The sequence below is a fragment of the Haliotis cracherodii genome, unplaced genomic scaffold, assembly GCF_022045235.1.
Source record: "Haliotis cracherodii isolate W230 unplaced genomic scaffold, xgHalCrac1.p SCAF_13, whole genome shotgun sequence".
NCBI classification, from domain to species: domain Eukaryota; kingdom Metazoa; phylum Mollusca; class Gastropoda; order Lepetellida; family Haliotidae; genus Haliotis; species Haliotis cracherodii.
Window position 1 is genome coordinate 41,757,274 of NW_027266268.1, and position 16,808 is coordinate 41,774,081.

The 16,808-nt window shown below is 41.1% G+C and overlaps 2 protein-coding genes and 1 pseudogene across 2 annotated transcripts in view; all 3 read left to right on the forward strand.

The window, feature by feature from the left end:
- The window catches only part of LOC139459353 (galactoside alpha-(1,2)-fucosyltransferase 2-like), a 28,749-nt gene extending 22,110 nt beyond the window's left edge, over positions 1-6,639 (forward strand). The window contains exons 2-3 of the mRNA XM_071240817.1: positions 4,027-4,628; positions 6,154-6,639. Of these exons, the coding sequence (XP_071096918.1) occupies positions 4,027-4,628; positions 6,154-6,639 (1,088 nt within the window). The remainder of the gene's footprint in view (positions 1-4,026; positions 4,629-6,153) is intronic.
- A 1,320-nt stretch (positions 6,640-7,959) lies between these two features.
- LOC139458729 (putative nuclease HARBI1) lies at positions 7,960-13,085 on the forward strand (annotated as a pseudogene).
- Positions 13,086-15,401: 2,316 nt separating this feature from the next.
- The window catches only part of LOC139458730 (galactoside alpha-(1,2)-fucosyltransferase 2-like), a 41,686-nt gene continuing 40,279 nt past the window's right edge, over positions 15,402-16,808 (forward strand). Inside the window, exon 1 of the mRNA XM_071240136.1 lies at positions 15,402-15,419. Within this exon, the coding sequence (XP_071096237.1) occupies positions 15,402-15,419 (18 nt within the window). The remainder of the gene's footprint in view (positions 15,420-16,808) is intronic.

The following is a 16,808-nucleotide window of genomic DNA, read 5'->3' on the forward strand; positions in this document are numbered from 1 at the left end:
ATATATTCTAAAATTCGATATTGACATTATAATAGTTTGTGTTTATATTCCTCCACATGCCTCTCCAAAGTATAATAAGCCAACATGTGTTATAGATCAGCTGGAGTATTGGGTTGTGTGGAAACATGAACGCGGTGTGGTACAATTAATAATAATAATAATCATAATCATAATAATAGACTGCATACAGAATAGAGGTGATCCTTTCGCCGACATTTAGGGATAGAAACATCAGGAGATACCAGTATTAACAGATTCGACAGCACGTTGTTAAACTTATTGTTTATGTTATGTGTTTGATGTGTGTATTGTGAACTGTAGAATGGAGGGCGACACTAATGGCGAACATACGTCAATCTGCTCATCTGTTCCAGGGATTCTCTCTGTATCCGGGAACTCAGTTGTAGAAATGGTGATGAGGTAGAAGAAGTAGCAGGGAATTAGTCGTGAACATCATGATGAGGTAGAAGAAGTAGCAGGGAATTAGTCGTGAACATCATGATGAGGTAGAAGACCAGCAGCAGGGAATTAGTCGTGAACATCATGATGAGGTAGAAGACCAGCAGCAGGGAATTAGTCGTGAACATCATGATGAGGTAGAAGACCAGCAGCAGGGAATTAGTCATGAACATCATGATGAGGTAGAAGACCAGCAGCAGGGAATTAGTCGTGAACATCATGATGAGGTAGAAGACCAGCAGCAGGGAATTAGTCGTGAACATCATGATGAGGTAGAAGACCAGCAGCAGGGAATTAGTCGTGAACATCATGATGAGGTAGAAGACCAGCAGCAGGGAATTAGTCATGAACATCATGATGAGGTAGAAGACCAGCAGCAGGGAATTAGTCGTGAACATCATGATGAGGTAGAAGACCAGCAGCAGGGAATTAGTCGTGAACATCATGATGAGGTAGAAGACCAGCAGCAGGGAATTAGTCGTGAACATCATGATGAGGTAGAAGACCAGCAGCAGGGAATTAGTCGTGAACATCATGATGAGGTAGAAGACCAGCAGCAGGGAATTAGTCGTGAACATCATGATGAGGTAGAAGACCAGCAGCAGGGAATTAGTCGTGAACATCATGATGAGGTAGAAGACCAGCAGCAGGGAATTAGTCGTGAACATCATGATGAGGTAGAAGACCAGCAGCAGGGAATTAGTCGTGAACATCATGATGAGGTAGAAGACCAGCAGCAGGGAATTAGTCGTGAACATCATGATGAGGTAGAAGACCAGCAGCAGGGAATTAGTCGTGAACATCATGATGAGGTAGAAGACCAGCAGCAGGGAATTAGTCGTGAACATCATGATGAGGTAGAAGACCAGCAGCAGGGAATTAGTCGTGAACATCATGATGAGGTAGAAGACCAGCAGCAGGGAATTAGTCGTGAACATCATGATGAGGTAGAAGACCAGCAGCAGGGAATTAGTCGTGAACATCATGATGAGGTAGAAGACCAGCAGCAGGGAATTAGTCGTGAACGTCATGATGAGGTAGAAGACCAGCAGCAGGGAATTAGTCGTGAACATCATGATGAGGTAGAAGAAGTAGCAGGGAATTAGTCATGTACATCGTGATGAGTACATTTGGAATGACAACCACAGTGTTCTGTCTCCAGGCGGTTAACGATATTCCGTGTCTGTTAGTTGTTGATGTAAATGAAGATAAATCTCTGAACGATTTTGCAAAACTATATTACAATCTGCTGATTGTATCCAAACATGTGTATGAAATATTCGTTATACACCTGATAGAAGATATTAAATGGCGAATGTAGGTTTGCTAAGAGGGCCTGCAGGAGAGGACGTCTACAGTGCAGACGGCATGGACTTAAACATGTACGGAAGGGAATAAGCAAATATATCGGAGGTGTGAATCTCAAATTCGGCAACATAAATTTGATACATTATGCAAATATCCGGGTAACCTTTCAGAATTTTGAAAAAATATCCGAAAAATTAACTCAATATCAAATCCCACCGAATGGATAACTCAGTTCAAAGATGTCTTCCATACTGCTGATATGTTTGAGTACTTGACCAGTTCTGAAATCACTGTTGAGGAAATTATTGACGCCATGAACGGAAAGTCCCCTGGACTAGATAATCTTCCGGATGAAATGTTTAAATGTTCTGAGGAATTCGTATTCTTGAACGGGCATGCAGTTAAATTCTCCGACTTATCCAATGTATCCTAAAACGCTGTGTTCAAGATTAAAGGGTCTTCATGATAAGAAACAACGCTTCTGGATTTGTTCATGGCAGGGAATCGATCGACCTCTCATGACAGACCTCTCATCCAATGGATGCCCATGCCTCTCTTCCTCCTCATGCCCCTCCTGCTCCTCATGACCCTCCTCCTCCCCACGCCTCTCCTCATCATGCCCCTCCTCCTCCTCATGCCTCTCCTCCTCTTCTTCATGCCCCTCCTCATCATGACCCTCCTCCTCTCCACGCCTCTCCTCTTCATGCCCCTCCTCATCATGCCCCTCCTCCTCCTCATGCCTCTCCTCCTCCTCCCCATGCCTCTCCTCCTGCTCCTCATGACCCTCCTCCTCCCCACGCCTCTCTTCCTCCTCATACCCCTCCTCCTGCTCCTCATGACCCTCCTCCCCCTCTTCATGCCCCTCCTCCTCATGCCTCTCTTCCTCCTCTTCATGCCCCTCCTCATCATGCCCCTCCTCCTCATGCCTCTCCTCCTCTTCTTCATGCCCCTCCTCATCAAGACCCTCCTCCTCTCCACGCCTCTCCTCTTCATGCCCCTCCTCCTCATACCCCTCCTCCTGCTCCTCATGACCCTCCTCCCCCTCTTCATGCCCCTCCTCCTCATGCCTCTCCTCCTCCTCTTCATGCCCCTCCTCATCATGCCCCTCCTCCTCATGCCTCTCCTCTTCCTCTTCATGCCCCTCCTCATCATGCCCCTCCTCCTCCCCATGCCTCTCCTCCTCCTCTTCATGCCCCTCCTCATCATGCTCCTCCATTACCCATGCCTCTCCCCATCATCAGGCCATAGCACAAGGCGCACGCTCATTTAAGCAAACACTTCAAGAGTGATAATTGTATAATATAACGAGCGACTCTTGACGACACACGTTTCCACACCATGACGACTGTTTGTGGGGATTGTGGAGTCTTTATAGGCAACATGCAAGTCCTACAACATCCCATCTGGACGTGGATTCTTGATATGCAACATGCAAGACCTACAACATCCCATCAGGACGTGGAGTCTTGATAGGCAACATGCAAGACCTACAACATCCCATCAGGACGCGGAGACTAGATGGGCAACATGCAAGACCTACAACATCCCATCAGGACGCGGAGACTAGATGGGCAACATGCAAGACCTTCAACATCCCATCAGGACGCGGAGACTAGATGGGCAACATGCAAGACCTACAACATCCCATCAGGACGTGGAATCCTGGGAATAAGTCGTGACGACAACGTGCCAGGTGCGACGAGGACAGCGACACTGAAGACGTGGGCAGGGTACAAACTGAACAGAATCTGTCTGGGTATGAATGGCGAGAGGTTGGCCTGCAGGGCGCGTGTGCACGCGTCTATAATATTATCGAGAGGACATGAAACGTAAACGGGAAAAAGTTTCGAGAGCAAGGAAACAAAAGAACATGGGAAAACATGTTCTTTCTTTTACTTCACAATTTCTCAGAGGCTGGCTTTGTTTTAAATAATGGACCAGTCATGAAAAAAATTCTATCTCATGGTGATATGCCAGAGAAAGAAAGTGACTCTGAATTTGATAATACTGATGATGAAACGAGTGATCAAGACTTTCAATATGAGTAAAGCAGTCCTTTAACTGTTGTGTCTTAATAAATTGTGATTTGGTTGGTGACAGAACAGCATTAACATTATTTCTGTAAACGATAACTGATCAGATCCACCGGTGGCACCAGTCACAAATACACGCAAAGGCAAGTTAATATTCACCTAACAAAACATGGAAAATATGGAAAGCCAAAACTCACTCACTCACTTGTGTTCTTGTTGATTTCAGTTACCGTAACGTGCATTGCGTCCACGTGGATCTTGCTCATGGCGTGGACCTTCCACTACCCATCAATGTCAAGGCTGGAAAGTGTTTTGAAATACCAGAGGCGGATCGCCGATCTTGAGGCTCAGTTGAAGCAGGCTATGAGACTGATTCCGACTACTACTACAACCACCACAACCACAACCACAACCCCCAAACCCTGCCGAGATGGCTTTAACGTGACGTTTGAGACAGAGAAACGCTTTATCTGTACCCACACGAGCGGGGGCATAGGGAACTTCATGTTTGCCTTTGCGTCTGTTTACGGTATGGCGTCTGCAGCCCACAAGTCAGTCCTCATTCAGCAAAACAACCCCTTACTGCAGTACTTCAATGTGTCAGCCAAGGTGGTAGGTGATGTGTGCATTTGCAAATCAGCCAAGTTTGTCTTCGAGGGCAGACATTGCTCCTACAACGACAAATTAATGAATCTGACAGAGTTCAGGAACTATAACCCTGGGTTCTACTTTCAATCTTGGATGTACTTCCGGGACGTGACAGACGACATACGGCGACAGTTCACGTTCGTGGAAGATGTGCGCGCGCAAGCATTGGTCCTGTTGAAGGTATAGTTACCATCGTGATTAAAACGTGATTAACATCGTGATGACATCATGGTTATCGTGGTTAACATCATGGTTAACATCGTTGTTAACATCGTAATTAACAACGTGTTTTACATAGTGATTAACATCGTGGTTCCATTGTGCCCCTAAACCACCAGACTACCCGACCACCTACTGAAGCTAGGTGTTAACATTAATCTACATTATTTTGAGTCATAATACAGTAATAGTATAACATATCTCCCTTACAAAATGAATACAAATATGGCTGGTGCAAACAATCCCGTGATATCAGTTCATTCACAGACACAGATGGAGCAGGTAAAACTTGAAGCAGAAAAGATCTAATTTATCCAAATGGAAGTCATGTTTGCACATGACGAAAACGTCGCACCATTTGCATCCTGTCAGTGCGATTTGGCCATGAGTATGTTCAACTTCAGAATAATATTTATCTGATTCCATTTCCAAGATGAAGCGATGGAAATTGTTTAGAAAAAAACAAATTTGCTCCCATCGAGATAAAAAATAACTTCTTGCATAACAGTTTGGATATCATATAAACTGTAATTGCGAATAATAAACCCGAACTTTCGAAAATGGAAGGAAAACGTCTTGTCACTGAAAAAAAAACACCTGAGGTAAAAAACAGTTTCAGCCAATCCAAGGTGCAAATATGAAATTTTACAAAAGTTCAAAGTGATATCAAGTAATAAATTATTGAAAAACCAGTTTTGGTTGTACCCTTTTCCCCATACTATTGTCCTAGGTTGTTTATCGTAATATTGGTGATATTATTGGAGGTCTGGCCTATTGACATCCTGGACGCGAGCGGGAAACTCAATATGAGAAAGGCGGGGCTATTGTGTTTTCAGGTAGCCTATAATGTTTATTTTGCACCAGATTGTGAGATGAATTAATAATATTTAAGTGCCTCATGATCAGCTAATTATCAAGTAGTTCTAATAATAATATTTGAGACAAAATTATACGAGTATGATTTATATTTTTTCAGTCGTTCAGTGTGGAGTAGCCTAGACAGGTGTTTGCTTACATTTTGGATTCTTCATCGTGAACGTGCGATTCCACTTAATTGCTATATACCTTCTTAAAATTGGCGCGTAGAACCCGACACTCAGTGGCCCAGGTATCTCTTTTAGATGACGATAGTATTGGCAAAGCTTTCCGACTTCTTGTCCACTGGTCCTTGTGACTTTTCAGCAGACGGCGAAACCGGAAGTGGATAATGTATATCAAGCATTGTTCTCGCTTTTAATGGCTGTCGCGTGAGAGAGGATTCTAGACGGGGTACTTTAACAAAATAAGTAACCCCATTTCTGTTTAGTTGTAAACGCTTTTTATCGCCTCACCATGGATATGTTTAGCTTTATATTATTTCTAATTTCGTTAGGGATAATGCTCCTTCTTGTTGTTTTGCAAATGTTTATATCGCTAGAAGGTATGGAATGACACAGCTAGCTTCCTACTTCCTGCCAACACTCAATCCTATTGGTCATGTTTTCAGGCCCAGGTACAAGCATACATTAAACGGGAGTCAGAAAAACACGTGCGTGTGACGCCACAGAAGGTCATTACAGTGGGTGTGCACGTGCGGAGAGGGGATATTGCTAGACGAAAGGGTTTTGTGAACTATGGGTATGGTTTGGCTCCACCGGAATATTTTACAAAGGCGATCCAGTATTTCAGAACTAAATATAACTATACCCTGTTCATCGTGTGTTCGGACAACTTCCAATGGAGTAAGGCAAATGTTACAGGAAATGACGTCATATATATGGAGAGAAACCCGTTCCAGGTGGATCTAGCTGTATTAGCTCACTGCAATCATTCCATAATGTCTGTGGGAACATTCGGCTGGTGGGCCTCGTTCCTGGCTGGAGGGGAGACAATCTACTACAAACATCCGGCCAGAGACGGAAGTAGTTTAAGGAAGCAGTTTTCAGCAAACATGTCGGACTACTTCTATCCTGGATGGATTGGTATGGAATGAGGAAGATGAATAAATTATAAAATATATTTGTTGTCAATTGTTTATGATTGGGACAAGAACGCAACAAAACCCTTTCCATATTCATCATAAATCAGAGTCGATTGTACAATATCATGAACTTTTGTTTATGAATCACTCTAAAAAAAGTGTTATTACCAGGTGTTCGCGAAAAGTGGAGCGTATCCTGACCCACCAGTGGCACCCGTCACAAACACATTCAAAGGCAAGTCAATTGTTCACCTGAAAAATACGAGAACATGTGGTACAAATCAAAATAGGAAATTGCATCCGACTTCGTTTTTGGCACTGATGGGTCAAATTTGGAAATGTCCTCCACATATCTGCCATAAAACCTTGAATGTTGTAACCTTGCTCAAACAACGTCTGAGCAAGAGTCGTATTTTGAAAGAAATGTTGATACACAAGGGCTGGAACTGCAGGAATATAGTTCGGCAAAACGGGGAAGTTGACTATTGGAAAGTTGAAGTCATTCTTCTCGTCATACAGTCTTGTGGAGAATGGAAGGGAATTGGCTATATGATGGTTATTGAACAATACCAGATCATCGATATACCTGAAGCTTAAGTTACACTTTTTGGCTTAGTTACTTTGTTCTGACTTTGTCATTCCATGTTTGATGGAAATATGTTTGTTTGTTTTGTATGTACCAAATTTATGCATAGATCTAAATATGAAACATAGATGTTCTCATCGGTCTCTTTTATTTCTAGTTCAGCTGGGTAAATCAGTGGAAGTGATTTGGCTATTTGATGGTTATTGAACAATATCAGATCATCGAAATACCTGAAGCTTAAGTTTAACTTATTACCTTGTTTTGACTTTGCCATTCCATCTTTGATGGAAATATATTTGTTTGTTTAGTATGTCATTCGGGATGTATACCACATTTATCTAAATATAAAGAATCAATGTTGGATCATTTGCAGGAAAGTTGGGCAACTGTGAATTTGTGCAAAAATATCTTCAATAAAATACACAGTCAAGCTTTCGTCCTCTCCGCCTTCACCAGACACAATCTAATGGATTCATACTACGTTATTCAAGATCAAATTTGTTATAAAATATCTCACTAATGAAAAATGATAAACAAATGTGAGCTGAAAAAAATACAATCCGTTTAAATTCCCCGGTGGGGCAGGATACGCTCATCTTTTTCGCCAACACCTGATATCATCACTGCTTGAGAGTGATTCATAAACACGTGCTCATGATGTAGTCTGTATCATACCATCGAGATTTCTTGTGAATATGGAAAGGGTTTTGTCGCTGTTATTTACTGCTCTATCAATGTGGAGATATATGCCCACTCGCATTCTCCAACCCGAGATCACCAGCGATGACAGCAATAAATCCACGTTCTTCACCGTGCTTGCCCAGCTACATAGCCTGGAGGTGTGAATACGCCTGGGCTTATTAAGGAAATCAAATGATACCTTCTGTCAGAGCACATAGATCAAGAAAAAGATATATTATGTAGCTCAGTTTGTTTGAAGAAATACTAACTTCCGGTTTCGGACAAGACATATATACTTAATAAGAAACCGCATATTCCCATAGTTATAGCTAAGTTTATAACAAAACTGTTATTACTTCCTGTTTTTTGTCACTTGCTTTCTCAGAAAATACGTTCTTACTATTCAATAAGTTACATCTGTTCTTAGGACGATAGTTCATCATGGAAAGGTTTCTTATGGTTATAAACAATGTTCATGCTGTCAAATTGTTCATTTTAAGCTCAAAGCTGTATACAGCCCAAGACTTGCTAAATAGAATGTTTATTCCTAATACAGGTCATGACAGTATTTAAATGATCGAACCTGCATCTCAAAGTACTTATGTGTGTGATAAGAGGCCCCCCTTTCACAGCTGCACATAAACACATAACCATACCGGCATGCAAATATAGCTGAAAGTGTTTTCAGCTAAAGGGTTCTATGGTACCGAAACCGAAGCAGCATTTCAAGCTCATGATTGACTAAAGTACTCATTCACCAAGTCACTTGTTCCTTCCTGTATCCAGACGGTTTGGTACGAGGGAGCATGTAAGCGGACCCGTGAAGATCCGGGGTAGAATAGGTCTTCAGCGACCCATGCTTGCCGTAAAAGACGACTGTGCTTGTCGTAAGAGGCGACTAACGGGATAGGATGGTCAGGCTTGCTGACTTGGTTGAAGCATGTCATCGTATCCCACTTGCGTGGATCGATGCTCATGATGTCAATCACTGGATTGTTAAGTGAAGAACTCGATTATTTATAGACCGCCGTCATATGGCTTGAATATTGCTGAGTGCGACGTTAAACAACCAGCCGTCATATATGGTATGAATTTGAATTCAAAAGGCTTTTTCTAAATTTTTGTTCACATGTGCATTGGAGATGTAGCTCACAAGGACCAATGTGTTAATTCTGGCAAACGACTAAATTTTTGCGAATCTTATTTTGCGTTTATATGAACAAATAAAACAACGCGTATACATGCTCCTGACCCAGACCGCCATGGAACAAACCATCCTCTCAGCAGAGATCTGGGCTCCACACTGGAGACTTACAGTCATTGAGTCTACATTCGTCATAGGGACGTTATCATGATACATGCCTCCGGTGAAAACATATTTTTAGTTTTTCAAATGGGCCGGAGGCCTGTAGTACGATGAAAGCATTCTGATCTTGATCTTGAAGCACCCGCTACACAACAAAACATTACCCTCTCTTACCGTCACACTTTATTACACAATCGACCACATAAATCTACCTAGGGAAAAAGAACACGCAGCCATTCGCGCTTCACTCGATGCCACTCGGATCCACTCGGCTTTTCCCGCTAACTTCAAAATACCTCATGAATTCACTGCCCCGTACTGTTCGAATAACATCCACCATGAAAACAGGTTTTTCTGTGCTTAACTATTAACTTAACTTTTTTTGCAAATTGTGAAACTTATATTTGAAAGTTTAAAACACTTGGTAACAGCTCTTTGATTAATTTATGACGTAGATCGAGTTGTCTTGCTTTGGAAACGAATATCATGTGGATTCTCAAAAACTCAAAGGATTTGCTAGACGTTTTGCAAACTCAGAAAAGAACCAAGTTCCATTCTGCCGAAACATTTGATTTTTCAACTTAATACACCACTCTACCCCATGACAAACTTAAGGAAAAACTTCATTCCTCGATCCAAGGTTTTTTTGTTACAACACGTGGTGACCACAGATACAGTTACTATCTATCTTCAGAGGGTCAGGACACTTTGTGAAAAATGAAATGCTATTTGGAGTTTACTGAGAACACTATATGTGAAATGCTGGACTTCCTCATTGATAACATCTACGTAAATGTATGGGGCAAGACATTTAGGCAAGATGTAAGCGTCCCCATGTGCACCAATTGCCTGCTAGCTGAGAGAGGACGATATTCTGTTGTTTCAATTTCTAAATAATATGATCTAATCACAGGAACTCGATGACAGCGTGTATAGCATAATATATTCGTATAGAAAAAAACACACCCTTCTATATACATATAGACAAGAAGTGACACCCGCCATTCAAGATTTCGCACTCAATTCGAATTACAGTTTGATATCGCATGAACAATGAATGCCACTCATTCCAACCTATTGGTACATGCTAAACAAACCATAGGCTACACAATCGTGTTCATCTGTGGTCACCTTACCTCGTATTTATTTTAAAACAACCATCAAATCTCAGCTTTGAGCTTTGAGAAAATGGTAGCCGGAAATTACGGGGCTCCACCGGCTTGAACTCAATTGCCAATCACACTCCTCGGGCTGAAATTCCTATGACGCGGTGTACAGTTTCTAATAGGCCTCCCCTACTTGAGACACAGTGGCAAAAGCAAGTGTGCCTCTGTGGATGGACTCTGCCAAAATACTATCGTTATTTTCATAATATTTAATTAATCTAATTAATCTTATTTCCATTGTGGGGAGCCACTTCATACTCTTTTTTTTCTCTGCAATGAAATTGTGCAATATGCTTGAGATGTCAGACTGTTTTTTAGCTAACAATTGTAAAATGTCTATTGCATTTATATCCTTTCGGTTATTGTTGTTGTTGATATGGTCCCCTGTAGAGCGTTCAACCTTATTGCTTCTCTCCTCGTACCGCTGCACCGATATCACACAAAGGAACCTAGAAACTGGAGAATCTCTCAGACTTGGGTCGCTGACAGCGTTTACATTCACGACCCTTTCTCTTCTCGCAAACCGGTATACATGGGCGGGGTCACATGCCCCATTTGGCGGGGATATTCGGGTGCAGATGGGGTCGCGCTGCTCTAAAGGCAATCTCCGATGATGGAAGTTACGAGACTTGGTCGTACACAATTGGTAACGTCCTGGGGACGATGTGGTCTGGCATTGTCATCTTGTAGTTTAAAATTGCTAATGATAATTTTAGCGAAAACAAAAACGAAACCACGCAAAATTTCAACACTTCGCTGGCCAGTCAAATGTTCCTTCGCAATATTCAGTTCGCCTGTCTTGTGTGATACCGCCCCATACCATGACACAACAGCTCCCTAAGGGATCATGGTCTAGAGTTGTTGCCCTGCACACCGATCGCCGCTACGTCGCCAATACCTTGATTCGTCTTTAACATGGTGTAACTACATTGCCAGAGAGCCCTTCCTTGGTGCTGCCTAGCCCGTCCTAATCTTTGCTGCCAATGCTGAGCTGTTAGCGTAACGCCCTTCACAGGGCACCAGGACACAGATGATGTAATGTGACGATGTTGTCCAGGTGTCTGCTTTTCAGGCCTGCCACGCCGAGTTCTTACTGGACGCAAGACACCGTCTGCAAAAAAAGGGAACATTATTATATTCCTACAATAAGAGGCACATGTTGTGGGGTTTTTATTCAGTATAACAGGGACTTCGTGAGTCTTTCTAGAAAAAAATCCCCCATCCGGTGACAATTATAAATGCAGCTAATTATACCTTATGACATAAGTGGGACTGCTGACACGAAGTTGAACTGTAAAATATACATCTTGGAAGATACATTTTAAAAACCTGGAAGCTAAATTAAAAAATTGGATATAATTTTAATGTTTAGAAAAGCTACAAAATACTAACCAAACATATAAATTAGATTTTTAAAACCACTTACCTAATGGAGAATCGAACTTGTTACCCGAAGCTGTGAATTCATTAACAATATTATTTGCTGGTCTAAGGAACAGTAAGAGTTGTCCCCCCTTAACAACATGCTCAAAATGGTCGTCTGCATCATGTGTTAGAAGGTTGAAATTTCTGAGAAATGATGAATTTCCTGAGATGAAACTGACAACGTGAGTGTTTATGCCTTAACCTTTACATTTTGCCTGTGATTTCTGTGTCACCGTATGCTTGTCATCACAGGAGACAAAAAGGATGGGTGGTCAGGCTCGGTGATTTATTAAACGGCACGTCACCGTATCTTATTTGCGTTGATCGATGCTTATCCCTCATGGTGCCTGGGGCGGTATTCACAAAGCTTCTTAGAATTTTCTTAAGCCTTAAGAATTCTTAAATCCACAAAGAAATCTTAGTTTCCCTAACAACCAACTTAAGTTTTAAGAAATTTCTTAAGTCATATTCACAGAGCTTCTCAGTGCTTAGTTCTTTGATTAAGTTTAAGATACCTCATGAGCTTACTTAAGTCCTTAAGAATTTTCTTAAGACATCCAATGTGGCTGCCATAGGTATTGTACAAACCACCGCTAGACGAGATGTACTGCAAATATATTCTGACAAAGAACTAATCAGAAGATACAGGTTAAACAAAAGTGGTATTGAATATGTGACTGGGTTAATTGCTGATAAAATATGTCCTAGCACCTCTCGTTCTCATGCCATGGCAGGAACTGAAAAGGTTGTAGCAACGCTACGTTATTTCGCTACAGGCAAAATGCAATTATGCAACGGGGATGACTTGGGTCTTTCCCAATCGTCAGTCAGTCGGGCGATAGAGCAGACAGTGTCAGCTTTGTCCGACGACGAGATAGCATCCCAGTTCATTCACTTTCCGACAACACAGGGTTGCATTCGTCGGAATCAAGCGGCGTTTTACAACATCGCTCACTTCCCTGGCGTTGTTGGAGTGATTGATGGATCGCATGTGCAGATTATTGCACCATCTGTCGACGAACCCTCATATGTAAATCGTAAACAGTACCACAGTATAAACACATAGCTTGTATTCGATCCAAACAATATGATAATTGACCTTGTTGCGAAGTGGCCAGGCTCGACACACGACTCGAGAATACTCACCGAAAGCGGGCTTCATATTTTATTTGAACGACACATCGTGCCAACCGGATGTCACCTACTTGGAGATAGTGGCTACCCCTGCAGAAACTGGCTGCTTACGCCGTACCTGAGACCAAATCCTGGCTCACAGACATCCTACAATCGGTAATATTCTCCTACATTCGTGAACACGCAATCGTAACAAATAAGAGTATAAGAATCAGTTGATAAGGTTTACCTTTCTTCAAAAATAATTCTCAAACAATTTATTACAACTGGTTAATGAATTTAATATTGTTACTATAATTGTTAAATATTATATATAATTTGTGAATCTCAAGGATCATTAAAAATGCTCAAGGGTTCAATTGCAATGCATTTTCCCAGTTTACTTACCCGGTATATGAAAATACATTTATCTTCTTGTAAGAAACATTTTATGACAGACAGATTTTATTGCTGAGTGTGGCGTTAACCCTCATTGTGTCTGGACGTCAGTCAGTCTGCATACCGCTCAGTGCCACACTGTGATGACGTCGCTGTTTCAAAAACGTATACATTGTATCAAAAGTGTTACAACGTCTTTATTTCTTCACACAGTGTAACCAAATTGTATGAAATGCAACTCGAGTTGATTGTCTTTCCATCAGTATCTAAAGTCACCAAATCCAAAAGATATATGCACTGCCCAGCCGTCGATAAAAGTGCTGGTATTATAAGTTTCCTACTTTTCCACATTAATCGTAATATGGACGCATCCGAGTATTAGTCTGGTAATTTTGGTCGAAATAAATGGCCAACCTCAAGAAAATTGCAACAGAATTAATTAATACTTTATGTTATTTGGTAGCATGTCAGCTTTCAGGGAAAAGAAGTCTACCAAAATCAACTCATGGGAATGACCTTTCTGAAGGTCACAAGATATAGGCCCATATAATTCGTATTTTCGTATTCTTGGATATTTGTAGGAAGGAAGAGACTCAAATTTATTATAGTTTTCTTTCTAATATAACTAAATTAAAGAACAATCTGGGTATACAACTTTTATTTACTTTATAAAAAATATCACAGGGGCAATTTAATTCATTATAATAGTTCAAGGTCAAACTGAGGACATATATGAAGAGTGGCCGAGAAGTTAAATGTTGCCATAGATTTTCAAATATTGGAATGAAGTCATACATATAATATTCAAATGTAAGATAATCACAATTCATATATCTTTTTAAGAACTTAATGTACTAATTGTGGAAGAAATCACCTAATTGTGTGTGTGTTGTGTGTTGTGTGTGTGTGTGTGTGTGTGTGGGGGGGGGGGGGGGGGGGGGGGGGGGGGGGGGGGACAGTCATACATAGCCATTAATAATTGTAGCCAGTGACAGTCTGAGGTAACAATGAGCTAGCCTCCAAGCCTCCGACTGAAATATTTGCTATTTTATGTTATTTGGATGCAAGTTTTGACGTTTATATAATTCCAAAGACAATGGATGATTTTGATAGGTCAAGTGTCCTTCAAAACAAGTTTTACAATTTCGTACAAGTAATACTATTTTGTCCGTAGAAATGGGTCGTGGCAGAATGTTCCTTTGATTAAGACTCTGCCCGAATTGTTACTCGCGTACAAGGGGAAATGAATATCATATGTTCCAGTATACTTGTTTTAGATTTGAAAGAAAATTATTACCAAACTATTGTCGTATAAATCCCAACTTTTATAAACTCCGATGCTTATTCACAACTACTGATAGTTGAACGCTCATTCGTTTAAGAAAGTATATTGGTTGCATATTTCAGAAGTTAATTTTTTTGTTATGGTATAATGCCGCACTCAGCAATATTGCAGCTGTATGACGGCGGCCAGTAAATAATCGAGTCTGGACCAGACAATCCAGTGACTGACATCATGAGCAGCGATCCACGCAATTGGGATCGATGACATGCATCAACCAAGTCAGCGAGTCTGACCACCCGATCCCGTTAGTAGTCGCCTTTAACGACAAGCACAGTCGCCTTTTACGGCAAGTATATATGATACTGTGATGTTGTTGTGCTAGATGTAAATGATATAACGTAGCTGTAGTTTTGAAAGATAATCCAGTAATAAAACACTTACAGAACAATAATCATCTTTAATGTCAATTATATCATGTATGCTATTTCTCATATCACTTTAATACATTCTTGTAATTTGTATGTGTATCATGTTTGGGAGAGGCATTCAGATAAGCAAAATTTGCTTGTTTGCCAATCCCTCCACTTTATGGAAATAAATATGTTAATAACATAAAGAACTGGAACTTGGTAACGCATGGGTAGTTAGCCGACTGTAGTCTATTCTGGTGAAAGGGGCCCCGGCGAAACTCAGCCGTTTATCTATTACTGTCGCTGATACGCTGAGTGAACACAGGCTATACTGACTATAGATTAATTCATTTTAGTGAGCGAATCTACAAGATAATCATAGAATTTTGCATAGCATAGCAATATGGCAAACGCTCAAGTGGTGAGTGAGTGAATATGGTTTTACGCCGCTTTTAGCAATATTCCAGTTATATCAAGGCGGGGGACACCTGAGTGAGTGAGTTGGGTTTGACGATGCTTTTGACATTATTCCAGTTATATCACGGTGTGTCAGCTTAATGTGGAAGGAAAGCCCGAAGTGATGCAGGTCTTCGATGAAACCCACGAGCACGGGTATGGTGCTGACAAACCTAGAAACGTAATCGGGGCGAACCGGGATTCGAACCCACAATCATAGGTTTCTGGGGTGCCCAAGGGACGCAACTCTGCACAGCGAATCGCGGCGCCTTAGACGATTGGGCCACCCGTGCCCCCGAGAGCAATCTCATTAAAATCAGATCTTAGTTCTCGCTACCGCTAAACAAAGATCTGAGGACATCCCTAATGGGATGTCCTCAGATCTTTGTTTGGCGGTAGCAATTACAAAGATTTGATTTTAATGAGATTGCCCCGAGGGACACCAGAAATGGGCTTCACGCATTGCACCCATATGGGGAATCAAACCCGGGCCTTCGGCGAATAAACACACAAGTGCCTCGCTGTACTCCAAACAATCTTTGGGGACAGTATTTGGTCTACTCCTGCTACAAATTTAGTTTCAAGTCAAGAAACGGAGACAGAATCCACTGGCGCTGTTGTCTGAGATCATGCCGTTCCAGAATGGTAGCCGTAATTCTGAAAGAAGAAAAATGTCTTACAGCATCGTGCCAAAAGAGAGTAAAGTTGTTTAAATTGCTATATATTTCAAGTAATTACATCTGCATTTGCTGAATTTTCCTGGTTCCGTTTTTCACCAATTTCTCAGACAAAAAAAAAATTACAAGCCGGTTAAAAGTGTTAATTTTGTGCCTTTAAACAGTAAAACAAATGCACACAAGACGAGAAATATCAATATCGGGTGTTTTAAAAATAGGTAACTTGTTCCGATATCAATATTGTCAATATTGGTTGTAAAACGTAATGAATTTAATGAATTGCAAATTACGTACGCATTACGCAAATGATTATACATCATGTCAACATCATGTCACTCATGGGCTTCCATACATTTTTTATTTTAACAAGGAGGGTCCACTTTTCGATATAATTTTTCACATAATTATGTTTCTAATAATTGTAACAATGTTGGAAAGGAATATGGTTATCGGTCGTGTTTAACACACATGTTCTCTGCTGGTGCGGCCGTAGTTACATAGCAGACGACGCTATACAATTTATGGTTGATGGGCATGTTAGAAGTATATTTGAAGCCAACTGCTATTATTTTCATCATTATTAATTACAATTTTACATAAATGTGTATTTGTCAACTTACCATAAAATAATACGGCTCCGTTATCGTTGTTTTTTCTGAATATTTTCCAAGGCACTA